Genomic DNA, 23,344 nt, shown 5'->3' on the forward strand with positions numbered 1-23,344 from the left:
CGGCCTCTCTCTGCAATAGAAGTTTCAGTACGCTTTGCTCGCGAGCGCGACTTCAGATATCTGCAACTCGTGGCGAGACGACGCTCGCGCCAGTAAAGGATCTGCAGCTTCGCGCTTCCTCTGGGGAAGGACTACCGAACATTCATCGAGCAGGTAATTTGTTCGCTCTTTTCGTTTCTTCCCTTTGTTTTTTTTTTTTATTCCCAGTTTTGTTATAGTCGCTTTGTTCATCATTTTCATCTCGAGCGCATTCTTGAGAGAGCAATGGATGTTTGCACGGTAGATGTTCGACGAAATGCTTTCCTTTCCCTCTCTTAATTTGTTTCGCAACTTTTTGAGTCTTCATCCGGCCTCATTGCGGACAGTTTAATCCGTCATATAATATCACGATCGAACGCATCTTTTGTGGCGAGGGGCGGTAGGCCGCCAGCTGCCACCAGCCCCCGTTGTGTGGTCGACCTCTTTTTATGATGAAGTTGCTCATTGTGTTTTCTATTTTGGCACAATTGATTGTATAAAGAACTTATCCGAGTGCATTGTGCTTCCTGATGAATGTCTTCGACCAGTATTACCGGCCAAACATGGAGTTGGCGGTGCCTTCTAGCATGGTGCACTTACTTTTTTCTGATGGTCTCACTCATTGCCACGAACTTTTTCTTGATTTCAAATCATTTTATGTATGCTCTGTGTTTGGGAGAGAAAGAGAAGCTCAACGAAATAAATAGTTGCACTAACAGGCTCTTCTTGGCTGTTAGGCAGTGGAAGCGAAGCTTCTTTGTCTTGTAATATGATTTTTGGTTGTGTATAAGCACTTGATATCATGGCTAACTGTCGCTTCTCCTTTTAGATAGTTCTCTAAGAAATCTAAATGCGTAACCGTGCACGTACGCTCATAACAGAAGCTTTTATCTTTGCAAATAAGGAAGGATTAATTGTTTGGGCCTGCATCTCCATGCGTTTGCTTGCTACTCTTCATTGTCGACAGTTTCACATTGCGTTTCTTTTGTATCCTCTGGCTGACACATGGGGACTTCTCATTTGAACATTCGAGTTTCTGTGATACTGTTTTGAACATGGACTCAAGGGACACGGGGTTGTTTTCTCTGTTCCACAGCTACCATTTTGCAATTAACAACTGATTAAGTCAATTCTTACATCAGTGTACGTATTTCTTGTGCAGAAAAAGAAAATTACATAGGAGTGAGCGAAGCGAAGTTGTGTTGAAGATGGGTTTGGAAGCCTTGCAGGCGGCTAAGGTGTATCGCCATCTCCTCAAGGCTGTCAAAAGGCACATAGGCAAGGAAGAAACGAAGAAACATTTTGCAGAATATGTGACTGAAGAATTTCGGAAGAACTGCGTTCTCTCGGACCCCTCATCTATCCAACAGAAAATTAAGCTTGCAAAGGATTATACGTACCTCCTTAATAGCGTGCACCATCACATGGTATTGTTAAGTTTATGTCATATCCGTTTTGCCCCTTACTTTGAATTGTTATTTGGTGAATCGGATCGGATGCTTTCTTGCTTGCACTATCTTTGTCGGGAGAAGGGAAAAGGAGATTTGAAAATTTTACTCTTACAGTGAATGCAACCTTTTTTCAGCCCACTACACCATTATTTCTTTCATTTTCTCATAGTTTGTAGGTCTGCTAGTTGGGAAATCAATGTGCTTAACTGTCCACTTGTGGTTTTTTATTGATAGAGAAAATTTTTGTTTGTGTGCTGCTTCTATTGAAGATTAGTGTTTAGTGGAATTGAATGTTAAGCAATCTCTCTTATAATCTCGAACTTTGTTGAGATCTAACATCTGTTTTGAGTATTATGTGTCAGTTTCTTATCAGAATCATGTCTGTTTGGCAATCTTTTTTCTGCATCAGTGCTCTGAGAATGATTGATAGAAAGAAGATGGTGTACATGTCGTCGTGGATTTGTCAGTTGAGAAATGATGATTTGGCAAAAAAAATGGAGAAAGTGATGTTCTTTTTGCTTTTAATCTTTACAAACCTAAGCAGAGAACCAAACTTTTTTCCATTAACTTTGACAAAATTTTACTACGAATTTCGTAAGACGCTTGATGCCACTTAGGATCTGGACAGACTTTCTAGTTTAACCAAACCAGGTGACAACGAAGTTCTTTGTAGAAACAGTTGGGCGCTAACATCTCACACTGGCAATGTCTGTGCAGGACCTGCTGTTCTCCTACAACATTGCTGTGGACAGAACAGAAGAGATGAAAAGAGTACTAGGAAAATCAGCTTCCAGTGTGGGCCTCAGGCTCCCCGAGGTTTACCAGCCCTAGCGATGGTAACCTCCACTTGATCTCTGACCGTCACATTCGACTCTCGTAGAGGTCGTTCCAATGTACTCTGGAGCTGTTCCTGTGCGTTTCAGCATAATTTTAGCAGGGATTCAATTATCATTCAGCTTGTTTCGTTACATGGGACATTATCGTTTTCATGGTCCTGTGACGTGTGCTGGTTCAGGCGGTTTTGCGATCCGTTTATACACGATTGAATTCATACTTGTTTGATCAAGACTTTCAATCCAGCCATTGGACAATAAGGCTGAGGAGCTTTCGGCGCAAGTTGGAGAGATCTTGTTCTCATTTCACATACCCAATGAGGGTGCATTTGGTTCAGTATCGGCTTCTAAAGCTCTTTGAAAAAATGCTAGATCATTTGACAATTATTTTGAAGGAATTTTCACTTGAAAGTCAATATTGGAAAAGCTGAAAGCTCAATACTGAGGGACTAGCATTGAGCTTTTTAGCATTGAGGAACTAGCATTGAGCTTTTAGCATTTAGTCAAATGTTGAAATTCATTTTTTCCTTCCAAAACTAACCTCACTAATTCTTTAAATTTCTGATTTTGTCCCTCATTATTTTTTTATTAAAAAAGGACTAAATCCTTTGCTGGTCAGCGAAAGGCTATGACTATTGGCGAGCTAGATCCGGTGATGATGGCCTTTGGTCGAGGTCAAGCGACCTTCAGAGACCTAGGCGGCACACGACCTAGGCGATTGCTGCCTGGGTCTTGTGGCCTTAGGCATCTCTCACTTGGGTCTTGTGAGGGTTGTCGGTCACTTGACCCTCGTGAGACCTAAGTGAGGGCCGCTTGAGGTTGCAAGACCCAAGTGGCGATCGCCTGGGTTGTGCACTGTTTAAGTCACGCAACCCTTGTCGAGGGTCGCCCGAGGTTGGACAACCTCCGATAGATCTAGCTCACCTGCTGCCGTAACCTTTTATTGAACCAAAGAAGGGTCTAGTCTTCTTCTTTTTTAAGATTATATGTATTTGATTTTTTTTTTCAATTTTAAATAAACAAAAATTTAAAAAATTATTATTAGTCACTAAAGGGCTTTTTCAAATGTGTTTTCTTCTAAACGATTTTACTAAATGAGCTTTGCATTTACCCAAAACTCTTTAGACTAAATTACGTTACATTTTTTCAATAGACTTCCATAATACTTAATCAAATGCATCCTGAATAATACCGCAAGGAAGCTTTCAAAAGATGCTATGATGCATTGGTATTTGTAGGCACGCCTGTATTGCCCGAACAAAAACCATTATGGTCTCTCGTTCCTAACAGCCAGGACTCTTAAATGCATTCCCATATCAATCCTATCTATACTTACCTTCTTCCTTTGGACAATTTCCTGTGTTAAACTAAGAAACACGTATCCACGATATCTAAAACTGAAGTGGTCGTGGAGAGGTGGGTTGTTTTCTGTTCTCGGGATTACGAGTCAGAAGGAGAGCATGCAGCTAACTTTCGGAAGCCCACGTGGCCGACGGAGACACACACCTGGCAATCCAAGCTCCCTCCGCGGCCGCCACCTGTGTCTTCCTCGCCACCACCCTGCAGTTATATTTTACTGGCTTCGCATTGACAGAAAAGATTTTGCTTCCGCGTCGAAGTCTCACCGGCTCTGAAACCGAATTTAGCAAAGGAAAAGAGAAGCGCAGTAGAGACTCTCGAGAGCCGCCTTCAATTTGGTCGCCCGATTCGAACGGCAAGAACGAAAGGGAAAGAGGAGAAGGATGGGTTCGGAGACGTTCGTGGAGATCATCCTGGCGATCCTCTTGCCGCCCGTTGGAGTCTTCCTCCGTTATGGCTGCGGAGTAAATTTCCACGCCCATTGCTACTAGTTCCATTCCATTTCTCTGTTCTCGACTAATTGTTTATCCTTGATTTATCTTTTATTTTTTTGTTGTTTTGGATTAAAATTTGCAGGTGGAGTTCTGGATAACTTTGCTGCTGACGATTTTGGGGTACATCCCGGGGATCATATATGCGATCTATGTCCTGGTCGGATAGCACGACGACGACGTGGTCTCCTTCTTCTTGTTCCTTTTTCCTTTGCTCTATGAAGTCAAATAAAATTGGCGTGTCGGTTCTGTACTTCGTCTCTCGCTCTTCTTCCCCTGGATTTCATCCTGTACTCGGGCGCGATTCCGCTTCGCATCGATCCACTTGGTTCCCATGGTAAGGCATGTATGGCTCCTCAGGATGGAAGTGCGCAAGGCTCGTGGACATGTTCTTTTACCAAGAAAAACCCAAGACTCAAAATTCAAACACGTCGCGACTTGCTCAATTCAATTTCGAAAACGACTTGATGATTGAAAGTCCTTGAGAATGAGAATGAGCTTGCAATGGAACCGTCGGAGAATTTTTTTTAAATTGAATGACCATCATTTTACAACTTCAAGCTAAGAATGTCTAAATAAAGAGGAGAAACAATGGATAACCATGGTCAGAGAAGCATCAGGACTGGGCCCGTACCTGGCCGAATTTAACGAATCCAGCTCCAGGAACGGGCTCATCCTATTTAGGCAGAGGGCCCGCGCCACTAGTTATAGTCGAGGAAGAGTATATCCGCGTATCCAAACAGCCCCTAAGCGCGTCGACAAACTATATAAAACCCTGGAAAATGCTTGAGGAATTTTCACTATCGGCACTACTAAGGGCGAACATGATAAAAAAAAAATTTCTTTTTTTGTTTTTATAAAAATTTATTTCTCTATTTCCCAGATTATGTTATTTAATTAGGTTATTTGATTTCTCTGTTTCTCAAATTAGTTTTGGAACATAAATTTGTTTGGTAATGCAATTTTATAAAAATTTGTTTGGTAATGCAATTTTATTGTTATATTTCTAGAACAATTTTTTATTTCAAAAATTAGAAGTTATAATTTTTAGCTTTTCGATTTTTAGAATGAAAGTAAGAAAAGATTCATCATTCAATGACAATTGTTCACTCTTATCATTGCTTGTCGCTCACTCATCACCCACGGGAGCCAAGGCTCGCCACTGCATCGTTGATCACCCACCGGCCCACCGCTTTGACCACCCATTGCCGATTGTCGACCCTCGATCGCCGGCCATCAGCCGTCGGTCATCGGCCACTCGCCACCAAATGCCGGCTGCTAACTACCAGACACTCGCCACCAAACGCTGGATGTCGGAAGCCGAACTTCGGCCACCCATCGCTAGTTGTTGGCCATTGGATACCTCTGCTAAATGACAGTTGCTAGCCACTAATCCATATATGATTGTAAAACACCGAGATTAATAAATACAACGGAATTAAAACGTATATGTTTGAGTCATTGCTTCACTTGAAGAAAAGTAGATCACGCTGATAATCAGGGATTTATTGAAATGCCAGATCTTCCTCTCTATGACCTATTTCGATATAGCAGCTTTCAATGGGATTAAAGCAACTAATAGGTATAACCTACCCTTTTATAGGTTAGAGAGGAGACCTAGCAAACCCTAATTGAGCCCTTCCTATTACGAGTTTTAGTCAAACACAATTGCCTACACTTTGCTGTTTAACCAAGCTCGTTATCAATAGATGCTAATACCCAATTCAATTAGATCACTTTAGGGTTTAATAAATATTGAAATATCCATTAACCCGATAATTTAAAATCAGCCACTTGCCAATGTTGGCCACCAAACGCCGATCCTTGTCTCCGAACACCGGGCCGCCGTTTGCGGAGATTGGCCATCGTTGCCCCTAGAAATAGAAATTTTATTATACTATCAAATAAATTTTTATTCCAAAAACAAAAATTTTGAATCGTTATCAAATGCGTTTCTTTGTTCAGAAACTCGTTTGGATAATAGAAATTGATTTATGTTTTAGAAATTAAATCATGCATGCCCTAAAAACCTTCCAAAGTTGGAGCTCACCATCGCCCTCGCCAACAAGCGGTCTCTTTCGCTGGACAAAAGGGGTAAGTGCTTTCGCCAAAAAGAATCGATTAAGTTCTGAAATAGTTTCGTCCATTGATGGTGAAATCACGTGCAATGTATTCTCGAGTTGGATCGAGTTCTATGTGCGAATCAATGTTCTAATCGCTGAGATGGAATATCAGCTGCCTTGACCAAAAAAAAAAAAAGAATATCAGCTGCAATTGGTTGGTCGGCGGCTTAGTTTAGTGAATGAGAACATCCTGGTTCTGTCGTGTTTATCTTTGGACGTTCTGGAATTGGATATCCGCAGTAACTTGGTGTTCATCAGCTCCTGCTAAGCCGCTTCGGGTTGCCATGGCCGTAGTGATTCTCTCTATGGTGCGATAGCTCTGGCAATTCTAGCTCAAATAGGCTACAGCAATCTGTCCGTGCTCGATATGTCATGGCTTTGTCGATTCTTGTCGCGGCAGCTTTCGTCTGTGTTCGGTTTCATGCTGTCGCCCATTCGCAGCGTTTGGTCTTAGGAATGTGGCATGCTCATGGAGTTTTCCAATGATGTGCAGGAAGACTCGGGGAATGGGAGCTGGTCGCAAGCTGAAGTCCCACCGCCGGAGGCAGAGGTGGGCGGACAAGTCATACAAGAAGTCCCACCTTGGAAATGAGTGGAAAAAGCCTTTCGCCGGCTCATCCCATGCCAAAGGCATCCTTCTGGAGAAAATGTAAAGTGCCAATTGTATTATTTATTAAATCTTAGAAGTGAAGCTTGTTGCCGTGGATCTAACTTAATTGTTTGATTGGATTCTGTAGTGGCATTGACCTAAGGGCTTGTTTATTAAAACTTGTCCAACATTGAAAATTTTTATTTTTTTTGTTTTCAGGAGTAGATTTAGAACATAATTACGTTTAGTAAAAATTTTGTTCTCAAGAACAAATTTTTATTTTTTTATTTTATGAAGTAAATTTGAAACAGAATTGAGAAGTAAAAAAAAGTTGATGTTTTGTTCCGAAAACAATTTTAAAATCAAGCACCTATTTTCTCTCTTTTCTTTTCTTTTTCTTGTTCTTCTTCCCTCTTTTTTTCTTCTTCAATTGCCGTTGCCGTCATCATTGCCGTCCACCACCATCCACTGTCCACCACCGCCGATCGCCAGTGACCGGTCCAGCGAGCTTGTCAGACGCTCGCCTAGACATTGGCGAGGTTCCGATGGCCAAGCGGGCCTTGCCAAGGCCTCTCCCGACCATTGGCGAGGCTCGACCTCACCCAGATCTAGCAAGGTCGAGCTCTACCGACGGTTGGGCAAGCTCGGCCTTGCCAAATCTAAGCGAGGTTGCTCGCCTAACCAAGGCTTGGCCGAGCTGTCAGCTGATGAGGCACGACCTCGCCGAGGGCTAGTGACACTCAATGAGGTCACCGGCCCCATCTCGGGCTGATTGCCGCTCATCCCAAGGTTGGCGACCGGCCACCTTGAAGAAGAAGAAGGAGAGAGAAAGGAAAAAAAATTATTTTAAAAATAATAAAAGATGATTTGAAGTAGAAATTTTGAGGATGGTACCAAACACAATTTTATTCCGAGAATTGAAATTTTGGACAGTTATCAAATAGCTTAAAATGTTTAGAAATTGTTCTCGGAAATAAAATAAAAAAGAATAATTTATAATAAGAAATTATTCCCGAGAATAGGAATGTTTCGAAACGCGTCCTAAGCAATCAAACTCTGCTATCCGAAAATGTGCTCGTGTCCAGCTGATCAAGAATGGGAAGAAGATCGCTGCTTTTGTACCAAATGTTGGTTGCTTGAATTACATTGAGGAGAACGTGAGTTCCGTAATCTAGGCTTTCTTGAAAATCTGTTGCGACATTTATCCACTAATCCGAAGCTCGCCCTCGTGTATAGTCTTTTCTTTCTTCGATGATATACTTTCCGAAACTTCTCTGAAGGGTCCATCGCATAGGGCATTCCAGTGGAATCTCTTTCTTCTCCATTATGAGGCTGAACGAGGATTTAGAACAGTAATGTGAGTGTTGTTTTTTCAATTCCTTTTTTGCCCTTGATGTGGAAATTCTTTCATGTCAAACCGTTGCCGATTTTAATAGAAACGACAACTCCGTTTAACCGAATCTGAAGTAAATGTTGCTTGATTAGATTTACGGATCGGACGGTTTAAAAGTTTAAGAACATGATAGAATAAATTGTAAAATGAGAACCGGAGATTTACTGACTTTTTAGCAGGGTTGTTACAACCAGCTTTACAGGCTGCGACCCTTGCCGCCCAAAACTGGGGAGGGCGTTGGCCAGGAGCAACTAGATGAACAGTGAGTTATAAGGAAAGCCAAAAAAATAATGGAGATAAGGAAATTACAAAATTACAAAAAATTGTAAAAATTATTTAAGTTGGTGTCGATTGTATCACATAAAACAGTCGGTAGTCATGTCAAGTGATTTTCGATTAATTTTAGCTCATATGACGGCATTGGTAAATAAAATTTAAAATTAAATTGATATTCATATAATAAACTTATGATTATTTTGGTAATTCTTCTAAAAAGAATTGAATGAAGTAACATCTCACAAAGTCATGACCTTTCCTAGTTAATACTAAAAACAGGTAAGATGCAGTCAATATATAGAGAAGATGACTTTGCTGAATACTGATTGAAGTCGACAATGAAAATCAAAAGCATAGATATTTAAATTTGCATAGGAAAATTTTTTGTTCCTTCCAATTCTTTCCTCTCTTTCAAAGTCAAATCACACGGTTATCCACATATATTCTACCTTTACTTTTGCCACTTTATTCTAGAGACTCCTTCTTCTTCCCCCTTCCTCCCCATGTAAACTTTTCCTTTTCCTATTTTTGTGAAGTTTTTCAAACATTTGTCTTGGAGGAAGAGACAAACAAATTTCACTTGGAATAAATAAATTGTTTCTATTTTTTATTTTCTATACATGCTGATTGAAATCTAGAGTTGCAACATAACATATCCGGAAACGAGTTTTGGCAAAATTCCAAGCCTTTACGATAGCCCATCGACTTGATGATTTTTAAAAATGCATGCTCTGTTTTTTTTTTTTTTTTCCGCTTTTTGGCTATTTTATAACAGTAGACAAAATGCACCATCCTATGTAAAAAGCAATATGATAGATCAATGGTTAAATGGTTGGAGTGAGTGATTTTAGGTTCTGTACAAGTTCCAACTGGAATCTATAACCTACCTATATGAATAGGTTCTTCATTTTTTTGAACTTAAAACCTACCCTACATATCAACTTGTAACATACCCTGTCACGGATTCTAAGGTTGGTTCTAGGATCTACTCAAATTTTACCTATATTACTAATTGAACGATTGCAATGAATTAAGACCTTTAATGATCACCATTTATTGCTACAATTTACTAATTATAACTTATATTTAAACAAATGAAAAATATGAACATTAATAAAGTACAAGTCTTAATCTTAAAGTTGAAGCTTAGATTAGTGCTTCCACATTATAAATTCATCATCAAATGACATGAATATCCTAAAGACATGGACTAAGCAAAACATTAAAACTTATTATAGATTATAAATTACAGGTTCCAAATTCCTCTAACTAAGAAACTGAAACCAATCAGTCGAAACAGATTTCTCTTTTTTTTTTTTAACTTGAAACCTATCCCGTATATCTTGAAAGCGGGAACCTACATGTTCTTACTGGTCTAATTCTTAGGTTCTAAGTTCTATCCTGGAACCATACTTATCCCTAATCAGGGGATGAAAATTGAGGGGAAAAAATGGTGGGTGAGAATTTATAGGTTTTTTCCTTTTTGTTCGGATTAGAGGGAAAAATAAATAAATAATGCAGAACTATAATTTGTAATGAAAAAAATTCCCATTAAGAGGGAAAGACTGCCTTGCAAAAGATAATTAAGATGATTCTCCATATAAGAATATACTAAATTGAAAATTGTGGAATTTCTATGCATTTGATGTATCATGACAAAAAGCACATCAATCTATTTATTGGTTTTATAAGATAACTAGATAAGGTAATAAATATCGATTAAGATACGCACAATCAAAGAGAGACGTGTATACAATCTCAAGGATACAAAAGATTAATAGAATATCATAATTATCTATAATATAGGAAAAAAAAGGAGTTATTGCTCTACTTCAATTCTTCTTCTTTTTTTCATGCTCTACTTTCTTTGCTTTCGTCCTTTCCACATATAGAGAAAAATTAATTCAAATCTTAATAGGATGAGTGCAGTCAGTCGTAAAAATGCAATCGAGTTATCAAACTTTCAAAAATTGCAATCAAACCTTAAAAACTACTAGTGTGAGGAGGGCTAGGCCCTCAGCTTGTATCCTTTTCCTTTTAAAAATAATTTAGTTTTATTATATTTAATCTAACTTAACTAGAATTTAGGTTAAAAATTTGAGATTTTGATCAAAAGGACGTACTTTTATTGCTTTAGTTAACCTTAACGCAATATAGGAAGTCATGTCAATATTTTCCATCAGCCAAATTGGACAAAGTTAACATAAGAGAAATTTACAAAAATAGTCCATGAAATTTATATGATGTTCAATGTGGTCAATGACCTTTTAATTTATTTAATGTAGTCCATAGACTTTTAGTTTATATTCAATTTAATTCATAAACTATATGGAAATGTTCAATTACTACATAAAAATTCTTCCATTAATTTAAGATCATGGATAGTATGAAACATTTTCATATAGTTCGGTGGTCACATTGAATATATACTAAAAATTAAGAAATCACATTAAATATTATATTAAAGTTTAGGATCACATTGAATAAATTATAAATTCAAAAACCACAATGCACATTGGATCATTTTCACTTAACGAGAAGGACTTGATTGCATAAATTTGATAAATTACATAATTTAATCATAATTTCATGATAAATTTTAGAATTTTCGATATATTTGTCCCCGTGCTAGTCATTCCCCGGGCGAGTAAGGGAGGAACATAATCAAGTAAATTTTCAAGCGTTCCGCTCGAGCTAAACCGTTCGGTTCAGTCCCGTCTTTCACTTTCGTCGCTGTTTTTACCAGTTCGTCCCACCTTCTTTTATTTTTCTCCTTTTTGGTCCCATTCTTTTACCAATTACTCCCTCCTCCTCCCTCCCTCCCTCCCTTCTCCCTCTCTCTCTCTCGCTCTCTCTGTGCCTCATCTGGGTCGTCACTGTGTTCGCTTTCTTGGGGAAGAGATATTTCGCGAGCCGCAGGTAAAATCAAACTATTTCCCAACTCCTCACTCTCTCTCTCCCTCTTTCTCTCTCTTCTGTCTCTCCTCTCCATGATGTCAAAGTTTCGATCTTGCTCCGCGCACGATCGCAAATCTTGAATTTTGAATGCATCCGTCGCTCCAGTTTTAGAGCTAGGGTTTATCAGTCCTTTGCCCATCTGTTGATTTTTCCCCTTTTTCTCCGTCCTCGATGCTTCGAAAGGCTCAAATTTTGTGATCTTGGACTGTATCCAGCTGTCATTCGCCATGGATAAGCAGGGAGACAAGGAGCCTTCGGTCCCCGGCGCATCGGAGGGCGCGACGGCGTCCGGGGGCGAGGATGTGGTTAGCGGTGGTGGTGGTGGTCGGAAAGAAACCCTAGCTGGGGCTAGGGAGAGCGGCGGTGAAGGTCAGCGTCGGAGGGAGGAGGGGTCTCTTGCGGTGGCGAGCGTCGCGGAGGAAGGCGCGTTTAGTAATGGGGATGATATAATGGTCGAGGTCCTGGGTTCTGAAGTTTTTGTAGATGGCGTTTGCAGACCCGGGGATGAGGAGAATCTGAAAGCTGAGGCCGGCCGCGATGGGTCGGGCAGCGGCAAGAAGGGGTTGCAGAGAGATGCGAAGTCTTTGCAAGACTCTGGTTTTGTAGAGGGTGGAGTTGAGGGTTCTATGGGGACCGAGAGTAGGGAACAGGGTGATGAAAAATGCACAGATGCTGTAGAAAGCAAGGTTGAAGATCCGGCTTCGGGGGAAGTTGGCGCTATTAACGATGAAGCTCGAGATGCAGGAATGGATCCTCAGAAGGAGCACGCATCAGATATTGTTGGTGATGGAGATGGGGAAACACAAATTATCGAGGAGACACAGATTATCGAGGAAATGCAAGTTATTGAGGAAACACAGATTATAGAGGAAGCCGTTGCTGTTTTGGAGGAAAAATTGGTGGAAAAGGGTATGGACCAGCCTAGTGATGTTGTGCAGAATACTGTAACTGGTTCAGGTGCTGAGGTGCAAACAGAGGAAGGCATAAAGAGTGGACAGTGTGCTGATGTTGGAGTCACTTCAGCTCATGATGCACGTGCCCAAGAAGCTGTATGCCCCTCAGCGACTGCAAAAACTTCAAGTTCGCCCACTTCTGTTCTGGAGGAGAAAAGCGCTGCAATGAATGGGGGAGAGAAAGTGACTACCGTGGACAAAATGCCTCCGGCTAGTGGAGTGGAAGCAGTTACCTCAGTTTCAGAAGGGGAGCACATTTTGGAAGTGGAGACAGCTCGTGGAGAGAAAGTAGAAGTAGAAGAAAATCTGGGCGAGGTAAACACTGAATATGAGGACAAACAAACCAAGGTTACAGTTGAAAGCGAAGATAAAGCAACTACACAAGATTTGTCGAATCTTGAAGTCGAAGGCACTGAGCCTCATGTTTCTGATGAAAATCAGGTTAATCTAGATGGGGGACTGGCAGAGAATATTCAGGTGAAGGCCATAGAAGCTAATGCAGAAGATGGCCACATGGTAGTTGAAGATCAGTTAGGAAAAGATGAAAAGACAACGGCCGCTGCTGAAAGCATAGGTGCTTCTACAACTTTGGGTCTGCAAGATCAAGTCATCAGTGAAAGTAAAGCTGCTGGTGCAGAAAGCGAGGTCCTTCCGCATATGATCCCAGAAAACTCCACCTCTGTTGGTATGGATGCAACAGGGAATGATCAGAGCCTAGCACTCAATGCAATTCCCATGATCATGGAGGGAGAAGCTCATGGGACTGATGTTAGAGAAAATGAGTCTAAGGACAATGAATTGGCACCGGGTCAGACTATGGATGCTATGGAGCTGGTTGAAGATAATCAACCTTGCTCTAATAAGGATGAAGCTCCTGATGTTACTCATTCAAATGTAGAAGACACAGAAGTTGGAGAACAAGCTTCTAATGCTGAAGCTGCTGGTTTAACTAATGTCGATGAAATGGAAATCGATAATCAGCCTACACATTATGAAAAGCAAAAGGCAATGGAGGAGACAACTATTGTACATGGAGGGTCTAAGCCGGGAAGCTTAATGGGAGTGAACCAAGCTGTTTATAAGTTGCCACCAGAAAATGAAAATATTTTCTCACTGTCTGATTTAGTTTGGGGTAAAGTAAGAAGCCATCCGTGGTGGCCTGGCCAGATCTTCGATCCTTCTGATGCATCTGAGAAGGCGATAAAATATCAAAAGAAGGACTGCTTTCTGGTGGCGTATTTTGGCGATAGAACATTTGCCTGGAATGAGGCATCCTTGCTGAAGCCCTTCCGGGCTCACTTTTCTCAGATAGCAATGCAGAGCAACTCAGAGTCCTTTCAGAATGCTGTAAACTGTGCTTTGAATGAAGTCTCGAGACGGGTTGAGTTGGGGTTGGCTTGCTCTTGCGTACCAAAGGATGTTTATGACAAGATAAAGGTCCAGATTGTTGAAAATACTGGAATTCGAGAGCAGTTAGGCTTCAGAGAAGGTGTGGATGAATCCACAAGCGCCAGTTCTTTCAAACCGGATAAAATACTAGATTATATGAGAACGTTGGCTCAGTGCTCATCTAGTGGAGGTGATCGTCTAGATCTTGTAATAGCTAAGGCACAGTTGTTGGCCTTCTACAGACAGAAAGGTTACAATGAGCTCCCTGAACTACAATTTTGTGAAGGCTTGATGGAAAGTGATGCTGAAGCTCTAAATTTTGATGGCAGTATTCATGTGGGCAATGACATGGAATCTGGCACTCTGGTTTCTGAGGACAAGATGGTCTCCTCAGGGCGGGATAGTTTAAAAGCCCCCAAAGGCTCGTCTCATAGGCGCAAACACAACTTGAAGGATATAGCTGATTATAAGAAGAAAGAGAGAAGTTTGGCTGAATTGATGGATGATTCTATGGATTATCCAGACGAAGAAACTGATCTTGACGGTAAAGCTTCTGGTACGCTGGTCTCACCATCTTCTGGCAAGAAGCGTAAAGCTCGGGATCCCAGTGCTGACTCAAATCTTTCAGATGGAAGGAAAAATATCTGTGTTGCAAAAGTTGTTAGTGCTGCTTCATTTCCTAAGCCATCCTTTAAAATTGGTGAATGCATTCGTAGGGTTGCCAGCCAGCTGACTGGTGCTCCCATTGTGAAGAGTGATAGGAACGGAGCTGGAGATGGATCCGAAACTGCTGATGCTGAAAAGGGAAGAACAACGATACCAACTGAGTATTCTTCACTTGATGGGTTACTGTCGCAACTCTACTCAGCAGCTCTCGACCCCATGCAAGAATACAGTTTCTTGAATGTGCTTATTTGCTTCTTCTCTGATTTTAGGAACTCTGTTGCTTCAGGCCCAGATCCAACTTTGGGTAGGGTATCTGCTAAAAGGAAAAAATCTGAGACATTTGAGTTTGAGGATATGAATGACTCTTACTGGACAGACAGAGTCATCGGAAATGGTTTTGAGGAGCAGCCATCCGATACAGACTGGAAAGGAGATAATCAACTCGTTGCTGTGGAAACCCAAAAGGTGCGTAAAGTGGGCCGTCGTTCATACACAAGGAGACGAGATTTGGATGAAAGCAACTTGCTGGAGGAGAAACCACCAGGATATGTGGACGAAAATGCTCCAGCAGAACTGGTGTTAATGTTTCCATTGTCAGCTTCTGTCCCTTCAGTTTATAGCTTAAACAAGATGTTCAAGCGATTTGGCCCCTTGAAAGAATCTGAGACTGAACTTGATAGGGATGCCAACCGTGCCAGATTAGTATTCAAGAAGTGTTCTGACGCTGAAGTTGCTTTCAACAGTGCTCAAAAGTTTAACATCTTTGGGTCGATGCTTGTAAATTACCAGCTTAATTATTCTGTTTCTTCCCTAGTTAAAACTTCGCCTATTCCCATGCTTGAACTCGAAGGCTTTGAGGATGCATGTTGATTTCCCCTTGGTGAAAGCATCAGGTATAGTTCTGAGACTTGAAGTACTTGTTCTATTGGTGTACAATTAGTTAGTTATTGACTTGTAAGATGTATCTGAACAGACTCATGGATGATTGGGAGGACGAATTCTAACTGTAATCTGTGGCTTTTGAGCAACAAACTCCACTTCCGTGGACTTGTCAAGGCGTTTATCATCACGGCAATGTGTTTGAAACTGATCCTCATCATATGTACAGTAGTGCTCTCTGTGTTCTGTAGCAATGATGAGCGGCAGATTGGAGATGATGCTGTAACAGTGGCCATCGTCAAGCTTTCCCTGGATTAGAGGGACGGAAGATACTGTACCGATGGAGAGCACTTGAGTGAATATCTAGCATCTGTTTTTTGGGTTAGAAATGCATTTACTTCTGCTTATTGGCTTATATAAAGCTATGTACATTTAGAAAACCTGTTGTTAGGCTGATGGATCCTGATTTCTGTTCCCTAGTTGATGATGAATTTCCTTAGGACTGCAGAGGATGGCATGTTGACTGAAATCTAAGTGCGTGAAAATTCTGTGAACTTTCAATGGTTGAGCCTAAAGAATAACTGAGACGAGATGTCCCATGATGAGGTTTTACATGGGACTTTATGTGAAAAACGCAAGGGTACGCCTCTTATATAGTCTTAAGCTCTTGTAATGTGCCAGGCTGCTAGCATAGTGGAATCGTATTGAGATAAAGGAGTTTATGAAGTATCGCTATTGTTATGCTGAAGTCTGGGTTGAGCGTAGCGTTTCTCTGCTGGCGAAGTTTGAATATATCTCTCAAATGGTTGGGAGACCTTTCGGAATCTGAATCTTTTTTCTTGTTCAGGAGACTTAACCCAAATCCTCTCACCTGAATTTCTGATGTTCTCTTGCGGTGCGGCTCGTGCCTTCGCCTTGAATTGGTGCCGGTTTTTTCTTCTTCCCGCCCTTTTTCTTGGACCTCCAGCTTTCTTGTCTTTTGTGGGTAGGGTGGGTTGATTGCTTCGTGGCCAAGATCACTGTCATTTAAATGTGTAAATTCCTCATCATTCGTCTCATGCTTGCTCCTTAGTTAGAAGCGGATTAACTTGTAATAGTCCTATGCAATGCACTGTTGCGTGGTATACGTTCCAAAACTATGTCGGTGTACCTTTGCGGAGGATTCGTGTTCGTTACCATGTTACTAGTCTTGTACTTATATCAGTTTTTGCGATCGGATACGAGCCACAGGTTGTTGGCCTGGTGTGAGATTCGCTCCCAGCCGTATCAAGTGTGTATCCAGGCGTGCAGGGTGGGGGTGGTTGGAACCGGGAGCTTGTCGCCCGTGTGAATTGGGGGCATTTCCCCTGGTTGAAGATTGAAATTGCGCCCTTTTGTAAGGGAGAGGGCATTTGGTCCATTTTGCGCAAGGAAGTATACCCTGTAAGACCTTGCAACGCTACTGCTAGTTGATGTAGGGTCGATTTTGTTCCTATGTGTAATGGCATAACTTATCACTCAGCTATTTTGAGAAGTGAAAGAAGGGCCTCGCGATTGTTGTGAATAACGTATCAAAGGCCAATGCTTTATCGGCCCTAAAATCAATTTAGAGGCCTGTGGAGACAAACTAATTCAAGTTAATCGTTCCAAGGTTCGAAGAACCGTTTCATTATGTTGGACTTTCAAATGAAGTTCACAACATTTTGCCTGATTGACTTGTTTCGAAATGCTGTAGCACTATTTCTTTATTTGAGGAAAATGGCTGCAGCACAAGCAACAGGCACGAAAAGAACTCGCGAACGACCCAGAATGGATCTACCAAGCTGGAAAGCACGCGTGACAGCAGTTGTCTTTCCCCTGTCTGGTACAAGATTTTTGGGCTCCCATGAAATCTTTTGTCCACTGAGTGATCATTAGCATTGGACCACGTAGGGAATTCTTGCGTTCTTAACCCGCGATCAAGTCCCCACTTCCTCTCAACCTGTGCATGCCTCTGATTCAGTGGAAACCACTTCCATTCGGTTCGTTTTTTTTTAAAACCGAACCTAATCGAACCAATAAGAAAATTTGTTAAACCAAACTGAAATTCGATCCAAAACCGAATTGAAATCCTGGTTCGGTTTGATTTGATTTTTTAGTTTTTAGTTTTTTTTTTTTTTGCTGTTATATACTATAAGATTAATTTTCTAATCAAATTATCTTTTGATTAGCAAGGTAAAAACTTCATTGGTTTTCATAAGAATTTTCAATAATTAAATTTTAATTACGAAAAGATGAATGAATTTTATATTATCTTAATTTACTAATTGTAAATTGGACAAATTACGAAATGGTGAAGAGGTCTAAAATTAGTGAAACAAATGTTAGAGCTCAAGAAAACTAACATTTTGTTAAGGCTCTAATTTTTTTGCAGAAAATATGGATTTTTTAGAAAATATTTTTCAGAAAGTCATTTTCTAGAAAAATAATTATATTTACCATTATTCGTCCGAAACTTGAAAATGAACTAATTTTTTTTTTTTTTTGATAAGGAAAATCTTCTCCCACATGCACCCCTTTTGATAATTTTTTTTTAAAATTGATTTTTAATTATTTAATTATTTATTCTTTTTATCCTTCTTCTTCTTCATTGGCCAGTCATTAGTCGCCAAGAGAGGCGGCGAGCCTCACCACGGGTTGGTGAGGCCGAGCTTGCTCGAGGTCGCCAAGCTAGCCGAGGCTCTAGGTCCGCAAGCTAGGTGAGGCTCGAGCCTCGTCAATGTTTGGCAACCTTTGGTGAGGCTCGAGCCTCGCAATGTTTGGCAACCTTTGGTGAGGCTCGAGCCCTGCCCAAGTAGCCAAATTCAACGGGGCTTGAGCTCACCCGATTGAGTGAACTCGGCCTCGCCATAGGCTAGCGAGGCTCAACCTCATTGGAATTTGGTGAGCTTGAGCCTCGCCGATCTGTGGCGAGGCTCTAGCTCACCCTTGGTCGGTTATTGACTGCACTATGGTAGGTGAGCAACTAATGAAGAATAAGAAGAAGAAAAAGAAAGATAAGGAAAAAAAGTAGAAAACATAAAATAAAATAAAAAATGTTTTAAAAAAATAAAATAAAAATTTTAAAGATTTTATTGGTTTGGTTCGGTTAACAACTGATAAAAACTGAATTGGTTAAAAAAGATTTAGTTTTTAATATTTATCCGAATCGAATGAGAATTGAATTGAAAAATACTAAACTTTTCGGTTCAGTTCGGTTTTGGTTCTGTTTTTTATACCCCTAATTTCTATTAATGACTGTTAGGGCCCAAAAACGTGATAATTGATGTGTTGAGCGCAACAAATCCTCAGATTTCAAGCCTACGGCTCCATGCGCGGAACGGGCGCTCATGAGCTGCACAGTCTCGCTGGGTGAGATGGTGAGAATGGAAGTTAAACTCAATCTAGAATTGGCTATCAAATTCATCTGTTTCTGTATCACCAAACATGACATATCAACCGATGCGCATAGAACGGATTTTATAGATCAGATTGACTGAATTCATGTATAATCCTCGTTCTCTTTGCAAAATCAACTTGAATGTTGGATTAAGGGAAATATAATGGGAACTCGGAATGTTCTTCACTGGGATTGTGCCGTCCGAAGCAAATCCTTATCATCCCGCCCTTTCCTTGCTCATTTTTTTTCTGTTTGTTTGGTAAAAGAATTGAGCTTTTTCTTTTCTGCAATTATATTAAGCAAACCCTGATCCTACTTTTCGCTGGCTGAACCCAGAAAAAACATGCAAGGATAAGCACTTTCTTTCCACTGGACTACTCTTTAGAGGATCAGAAACTGAAAATCAATACTTTTTTACACGAGAGAGAGAGAGAGACCCATGAGATACGGGTGGAACCCCAAACACATGCTTCTTCTTACATAATATTTTTGCTCCTTTCCTTTTTTCTTTTTCTTTTTTTAATTCAATATAGAACTGGCTGTCGAATGCATTTGTTTTTGGACCACCAAACATGACGATACGAAATTAACCGATGCGCATAGGACGGACTTGATGGATCAGATTGACTGAATTCATGTATAGTCCTTTCCTCTTTGAAAAATCAATTTGAATGTTCAACTAAAGAGAAATATAACGAGAACTCGGAATGTTCTTGACTGGGATCCTGCTGTCCGAAGCGAGTCCTGATTCCCGCCCTTTCTTGCTCAATTTTTTCTGTTTCTTTGGTAAGAAAATTGAGCTTTCTTGTCTGCGATTACATTAAACAAACCCCGATTCTACTTTTGCAGTCTTAACCCAGAAGAACATGAAAAAATATGAACTTTCTTCCCACTAGACCTACTCTTTAGAGTATCAGAAACTAAAAATCAATTATTACACGGGGAGAGAGAGAGAGAGAGAGGAGTAATTATTTAAAGATTTCAGCTTTATGCAGAGAAAGTTCAATGAAGCCATCAGTGCAAGACCCATAAGTTATGGGTGAACCCAATACACATGCTTCCTCTTACATGGTCTTTTTGCTCCTTTTTTTAATTGGTTCACAGCTCATATGCATGTTAGCTAGAGAGATAGACAGAGATAGACAGAGATAGAGAGAGAGAGAGAATAAAAGAATCTTATCAGACCCCCCTAAAAAAATTGAAGAATCAACAAAAAAGAAAAGAATTGGAAAAGAAGTAGCCGCCCCAGATCAGATAATAATGTTGTTCTGAGCAGTCATCCTCCCTCCTCTTCCCTGTTTCTTCTGGGTTAAATGTTTTATTTTTGCCACCTAGCCACCCTTTTTAAAGCCGTCACCACCTGCACCCACTGTACCTATTCCACAGCCAAGCACACTGTCCATGTAATATCAGTTTACTGCTAAATTCCAACAAAAAAAAAAAAAAAAAAAGAAAAGAAATCAATTGAAAAGAACCATAGGCTATTCACTCAGAACATGCTCTAATCAGTTCAAGTGCAACACTTTTTATTCTGGCGAGATTCCCTGATAATGATGTTCACCTGTGCTTAAGATGCCCATGTGATGCAAGGACCGTGCTATGGCTAAGTTTACTTTCATGTGAACACTTTTAAAGATTTCAATAATGGACTAGTTGATTGATGGCCTAGTTTTCCTTCCGTTAATTGAGAGAGGATTGGCTAAGTAGTGTCAATTTTGCAAGCTGGCATCGGTCAGATGTGCCTTGCCGGCTACTTTTAACACCGACAACAACTTTGGGAGAGAGCGACAGTACCATTATTTTCACCTGCCAAAAATGGAAAAAGAGAGTGGGACGGGAAACTCCATAACGGCAGCTGCCTCCTAACCACAGATCAAATTTCATAAACTGGGGCCTTTGTTTTCTTGCATTGCAGAACATTTTCACAACTTAATTTCCCTACCATCCAAGACATTTACTCAACCAGAGTAATGTCATCTGAGCAAATTACTTCTAAGAGTTTTCCAAGTAGCGGCACGACCCCCTTTTATGTTGATTAAGACAGTCGAATCACATCTGGATATCTTTCACATTATGACCAACCCGCCTGCGACTCGACTATTTACACTTCTCTCTTAGGTACAGTCTCGAGATCCGAACTCAGGACCCCGTTTCCTTTTACTCTACAGAGAGAAAAGAAAGTGCTATTTGACTGCCCATGGTATACCCTTTAGAACCGCTGGCGCTGCGCATTCCGAATCACAACTTCACGTGACAGAACGACTCAATGTTTTCTCGTTTCTTGTTTCAGACATTGACTGGGGCGAGCCATGTTACCATGTGAGACCCAAGAACCGGACAGCATAATTAATGAGAAAAGAACCTCAGTCACGAGCAGAGTACTGAACCTCAATGTGATCGAAGTCCTAACCTGTGTTGGGAGCAGCGATGGAGGCAGGCTTGGACATGAGGGCCGGGACCGCGGTCATGGGCCCGGCCGATGCTGGCTGGAAGACGTGCGCCGGGAGGCCCACTGTGTGGGACTGATGGTGGTGAGGGTAGTGGGGATAGAGCGGGTACATCGGCATCATAGCCTGGCTCGGATACATTTGTGAGTAGTGCGCGTTCACGTAGGCCCCTCCGGTGTAGCTTACTTTCTGTGCACCACCAATCGACTAGACCACATTAATTCATCGACACAACGAGAAGAATATCATGCTTAGTTTCCCCAATTGCTCGCTTAACAATTGTTCCGACTATGATTTCTAAGATAATTCAAGAAAAATAAAGGACTCGAATTGAATCTATTAGTATTCGATCTTAGACCACATGCCGATCGATCCTTTTTGTAAGCATTATGAGTGAAGCTCGGGTAAAAAACGATAAAGGTCAGACAAGGGTGATCGGGAATTAATGACTTGATAATTACTTACGTGGTTGTAGTTCATGTCAGTGGCGATGTAGGCTGGGGAGTACCTGAACAAGAGAGAGAGAATTCGAAATTTATTATCAGATCATCAAGTATAGAAAAGCAAATCCTAGAGATCGTCAAGAAACCGCGAATTAAGCCAAATCAAACAGGCGCTAATTATACCCGTAGAAAGGAACGGCCTGATGGTGCTGGTGATGGTAGGGCAAAGCTGGTGTCCCCGCAGGATAATACCACTGCATTTGATGATTTGCTGGTGTGGATGCCATCGACCTTGGTCCAACAATGTTCGATCCTTCATCCCCCACAAATTTTATTTTTTTTCAGGAAAAAGAAACGAAGCATCAGATCCAATGTGCAAGTCACAACGCTCGCACCATAAACATGCAGATCAAGATTCTGAGTTGCTTTGTTTTCTGTTTGGAAAGTCATTCTAACTTTATCGTGGCCGAATTTTTTTTTCAGGACATTACCCGAGAATGAATTTCTGGCGTCGCTTCGTAAGTTAATTGCCTATCTCTAGCATTATTCAGTAAGGGATGAGAACAGAAAGATCCTAGAGATTTCATTTCCATATAATTACACATGTTTTGAGCAGCTTCCACACAGTATATATACCTTGCTGCGGGATAGTAGGGGGAGGAGGAGGAGGAGGAGGAGGAGGAGGAGTGGCGGCGGCGGCCGTGGACTTGGGGCGGCGAGCGCCGAGCGAAGCCAGGTTGCAGTTGGCGCGGCGGCCGTTGATGACCGGCGTCGCCTCCTCGCAAGCCTTCTTAGCAGCTTCAGGATCCTTGAACGTCACCTACACGCCAAACGAAGAAAAATGCCACCTCAGTCGTCGTTTCCGCACGTCCGAATGCACAGATCACGCCATCATCCAAGCAAGCGACGACAGTCTATGGGGCCTCCGATAAAAAAAAAAAAAAACCTTTCGGCAGAAAACAGGTTTGACCGATGCGCATATCGAGACACGAAACATATCACCGGCTGACGTGCCAGCTCGAAAGGGGGAAAGGAACGTGCTTTGACGCTCGCATTACGCGATGCAAATCAAGAACATAGAACGAGAACGAGAAGGAGAACGAGGACGAGAGTGGAGGGAGCTTACGAAGCCGTAGCCCTTGGATCTGCCGGTGACCTTGTCGAGGATGATGACGGCCTCCAGGATCTCGCCGTACTTCTCGAAGTGCTCGCGCATGGCCTCCTTCGGAGTCTCCCACGCCAGGCCGCCCACGAACACCTTGGTCAGGGTGGTGTCTCCGAACTGGCCCACGCCGTTGCCGCTCATCGTCATCTCCCGACAAAAACACCCGCCGCGCGACGACCGGAGCTCTCTCGTTTCTCTTCCGCCCGCCTCTGGACTGGCTAAGACCATGCAATGTCGGAGCGAATCCTGAGAGGTTCTAGAGAGAGAGAGGAGGAGAAAGACCAAGGGAGTTTATGGAAGGAGGGGTGGTAATTATAAGGAAGAGAGAGAAGTGGAACTTGTAGGAGAGTGGAAATAAAATAAAAAATTAAAAAAAAACTTAGAGAGAGAGAGAGAGAGAGTGACAGAGAGGCAGACAGATAAGACTTTTGGTGTAGAGAGAGAGAGAGAGAGGGCATTTGCCGTGACAACGTGATGTCTCGTTAGTGTTGTATGCAATTTTCATGCAACTTGG

General features: G+C 41.5%; 4 protein-coding genes across 5 annotated transcripts; 3 read left to right on the forward strand and 1 right to left on the reverse strand.

Moving 5' to 3' along the window:
- Nucleotides 1–2: 2 nt before the first annotated feature.
- LOC104454186 lies at nucleotides 3–2,548 on the forward strand. The gene is made up of 3 exons (XM_010068963.3): nucleotides 3–153; nucleotides 1,181–1,445; nucleotides 2,187–2,548. The coding sequence occupies exons 2-3, from the start codon at nucleotides 1,227–1,229 to the stop codon at nucleotides 2,298–2,300; spliced, it is 333 nt and encodes a 110-aa protein (XP_010067265.2). The 5' UTR covers nucleotides 3–153; nucleotides 1,181–1,226; the 3' UTR covers nucleotides 2,301–2,548.
- A 1,496-nt stretch (nucleotides 2,549–4,044) lies between these two features.
- On the forward strand, nucleotides 4,045–4,321 carry LOC120295514 (low temperature-induced protein lt101.2). Its single transcript, XM_039316724.1, has 2 exons — nucleotides 4,045–4,125; nucleotides 4,238–4,321. The coding sequence occupies exons 1-2, from the start codon at nucleotides 4,045–4,047 to the stop codon at nucleotides 4,319–4,321; spliced, it is 165 nt and encodes a 54-aa protein (XP_039172658.1).
- A 6,977-nt stretch (nucleotides 4,322–11,298) lies between these two features.
- Nucleotides 11,299–16,011, forward strand: LOC104454184. The gene is made up of 3 exons (XM_039318370.1): nucleotides 11,299–11,452; nucleotides 11,707–15,392; nucleotides 15,473–16,011. The coding sequence occupies exon 2, from the start codon at nucleotides 11,719–11,721 to the stop codon at nucleotides 15,367–15,369; it is 3,651 nt and encodes a 1,216-aa protein (XP_039174304.1). The 5' UTR covers nucleotides 11,299–11,452; nucleotides 11,707–11,718; the 3' UTR covers nucleotides 15,370–15,392; nucleotides 15,473–16,011.
- Nucleotides 16,012–19,740: 3,729 nt separating this feature from the next.
- On the reverse strand, nucleotides 19,741–23,130 carry LOC104454183 (probable RNA-binding protein ARP1). 2 transcript variants are annotated; one of them, XM_039316417.1, is made up of 6 exons: nucleotides 22,792–23,130; nucleotides 22,302–22,485; nucleotides 21,849–21,978; nucleotides 21,688–21,730; nucleotides 21,186–21,411; nucleotides 19,741–20,150 (listed from the first exon to the last, which is right to left on the reverse strand). In XM_039316417.1, exons 1-6 carry the CDS (start codon nucleotides 23,056–23,058, stop codon nucleotides 20,107–20,109), a joined length of 894 nt encoding a protein of 297 aa, XP_039172351.1. In that variant the 5' UTR covers nucleotides 23,059–23,130; the 3' UTR covers nucleotides 19,741–20,106. The 2 variants fall into 2 exon arrangements, with proteins under 2 accessions (XP_039172351.1, XP_010067262.2); XM_010068960.3 differs by having other exon boundaries at nucleotides 19,741–20,170.
- Nucleotides 23,131–23,344: the final 214 nt, after the last annotated feature.

The sequence above is a fragment of the Eucalyptus grandis genome, chromosome 7 (assembly GCF_016545825.1).
Source record: "Eucalyptus grandis isolate ANBG69807.140 chromosome 7, ASM1654582v1, whole genome shotgun sequence".
In the NCBI taxonomy this organism is placed as follows: domain Eukaryota; kingdom Viridiplantae; phylum Streptophyta; class Magnoliopsida; order Myrtales; family Myrtaceae; genus Eucalyptus; species Eucalyptus grandis.